General features: G+C 35.2%; 1 protein-coding gene across 1 annotated transcript in view; it reads left to right on the top strand.

Annotated features, from left to right (window-relative positions):
• The first annotated feature begins 738 nt into the window (after positions 1–738).
• SKA2 (spindle and kinetochore associated complex subunit 2) overlaps positions 739–3,063 on the top strand; it is a 12,819-nt gene continuing 10,494 nt past the window's right edge. Inside the window, 1 exon segment of the mRNA XM_052657712.1 lies at positions 739–846. Within this exon segment, the coding sequence (XP_052513672.1) occupies positions 739–846 (108 nt within the window).

Raw genomic sequence — 3,063 nt, 5'->3', positions numbered from 1 at the left:
CTAGGAATGGAAGACCTTCCCTGAGGAAATCACGTTTTACCTTTCAGAGTAAACTCAAAACGGTTGTTTCCCTGATAAATTCAAGGCAGTACATGCTTTAAGATCTTGTAAAAGATGTAGAATTCCCCCAAATTAAGAATAATTTGGAGACTATGTCACATTCAGAGATAAACCACTTTTAACAATGATATATATGCTTCCCAACTTTTCCATGTGAACACACATGTATTTTACAGCCTACGGCAGTTTTCCCCCCTTTTGTCCCTTAGAAGTTTATTGCAGATCAAGGTTCCACGCTAGTACCCAGGTTAAATAAATTGTGGTCATTTGGCCTGCTGTGCCATTATGTCATATGTAGCTTTTCTTGTATAATTTATGGCTCTTTAAGCCTTCTAGTTTTGGCCTGTGTGGCACATATTTATAGTTCTTTGGTTAATAGGATTGCAGATTGTGTTAACAGCCTGAGCATCCCTAAAAATAAATTTGTTCTGTGCTTTACCTTGAAACCACATATCCTTCCAGAGGTAGAAAAACTGCCTAATTGATGAGTGTGGTGGTAATTCCTGAAGCCATTGTTAGTTCTTAATAGAGCATGGGTATTCTAGATGATGGAAGTTTAATATACTTTACTATTTTCCTATTTTCAAAATTAGTATATATAATATTAAAAATATAAAGAGAAAAGAAAGAATAGCTATAGTATCATGTTTTGTGAAATGTCTTTTGGTTCGTGAACTAATGATCTATGCTGATCTTTAGTTCCAGAAAGCTGACTCTGATCTGGACTACATTCAGTACAGGCTGGAATATGAAATCAAGACTAATTATCCTGATTCAGGAGGCAAGGTAATCTGCAAAAGAAATATCTTTTTAACAGAATATTTTATTAAAAGATTTTCTGATAGTATTTCTAATAGTAGAGTATAACAGTTACATTATTAAGGATTACATTCTTAGAATCCTTTTGTGTTGGAAGTTTGGTCACAGAATATTGGAGAGATTATACTCATAGTAAAGGAAATTTGTGGCTCCTCTTTTTTTTTAACCTGTAACCAAGAATTATTGAGTCTAGATGTGTAAACAACTGTGGAAGCCTCTGAAATTGTGAAAGAATATAGATACCTTTAGGGCAGTGGTTAACTAAGAGGAGTCATGATATTCTCTGAGGAAGATGATGATACACTATTAAATTTGTTACATGGACTGTTTGTATAAAATTATGTACTTAGTTATTCTAAGTTTAGATTGATTAGAAATACTATCTGTTTATAAGTCATAGTACATGTACACATGCCTATAGAGATAAAGCAATTTTTAAGCCTTGTTTGTTAACATTAATTTAGCATGTAAAACATTAATTTATCACTTTATGGTACTCTTTTTTTCTCATAGCACTTGCTAGCAGATAAGAAATATCATATTTTACTCTTAAAAAATTATACAATTAAAATTTTGGGGGAATTGTGTAAACTTTCAAATTAAAATGAGATTTTAAATAAAATTGGGAAAGCACTGTGAATGTTCAGTTTTTACCGCTTACGTGAAATAATGGAATGCCAGGATTGTATAGGAGTATAGTTTTAACTATTCTACCTCCTTAACTGTCTTGACTTTGTCCTTCCCTCTTTTCACTCTTACTAAAGAAAACCAACCCAATTCTGGTCAAGTGGTATCCCAAGTAATTGGCCAAAGCACTCATCTCAGTCAGTATATTTCAAGTACTATCTGGAATACATTTCGTGTGGGGCTTCCACGTTTCTCCCACCTTCTATCTCTCATTTTTATCACATTTCCGGTTGTTTTATTCTTCTACAACTTTTTTTTAAAAAAACAGCTTTACTGAGCTATAATTCACATACCACAGAATTCACTCTTTTAAAGTAGATAATTTAGTGGGTTTTAGTATGTTTAGTTTATTGTAATTTTTAGCAGTTTAGTATATTGTATGGCCATCATCACAATAAATATTTGAGTATTTTCATAACCTCAAAAAGAAACCCATACCTATTAGCTGTTTCTCCCCATTAACAACCACTTCCCCCTCCCCTGGCCAGCTTCCAGCAACTACTAATCTACTTCCTGTCGCTATACTCTACAGATTTGCTCTCTGAACATTTCATATAAATGGAATCAAACAATATGTGGCCTTTTATATCTGGTTTAGCATTTTTTAAAAAAAATTGAAATATAGTTGATTTACAGTTTTTCAGATGGAGAGCAAAGTGATTCAGTTATACATACACGCATATATATACACACAAAAATATGTGTCTGTGGGTGTATACATTTTTCAAATTCTTTTCTTTATAGGTTATTACAAGATACTGAGTATAGTTCCCTGTGCTATACAGTTAATCCTGTTGTTTATCTATTTTATACGTAATAGTCAGTCAGTGAGTTCAGTCGCTCAGTCGTGTCTGACTCTTTGTGACCCCATGGACTGCAGCACACCAGGCTTCCCTGTCCATCACCAGCTCCTGGAACTAGCTCAAACTCATGTCCATAGAGTCAATGATGCCATCCAACCACCTATCTTCTGTCATCTCCTTTTCCTCCTCCTGCCTTCTATTTTTTCCAGCATCAGGGTCTTATCCAGTGAGTCAGTTCTTCACATCAGGTGATCACAGTACTGGAGTTTCAGCTTGAGCATCAATCAGTCCCTTTCAATGAATATTCAGGACTGACTTCCTTAAAGATTGACTGGTTTGATCTTGCAGTCCAAGGGACTCTCAAGAGTCTTCTCCAACGCCACAGTTCAAAAACATCAATTCTTTGGCGTTCAGCTTTCTTTATAGTCCAACTCTCACATCCATATGTGACTACTGGAAAAACCATAGCTTTGACTAGATGGACTTGGTCAGCAAAGTGATGCCTCTGCTATTTAATACGCTGTCTAGGTTGGTCATAGCTTTTCTTTCAAGGAGCAAGCATCTTTTAATTTTGTGGCTGCAGTCACCATCTGCAGTGATTTTGGAGCCCCCCCAAAAAAGTCTTCTACTGTTTCCATTGTTTCCCCATCTATTTGCCATGAAGTGATGGCACTGGATGCCATGATTTTAGTTT

The sequence above is a fragment of the Budorcas taxicolor genome, chromosome 19 (assembly GCF_023091745.1).
Source record: "Budorcas taxicolor isolate Tak-1 chromosome 19, Takin1.1, whole genome shotgun sequence".
Lineage (NCBI taxonomy): Eukaryota > Metazoa > Chordata > Mammalia > Artiodactyla > Bovidae > Budorcas > Budorcas taxicolor.
This window is presented reverse-complemented; position numbering and strand designations above follow the sequence as displayed.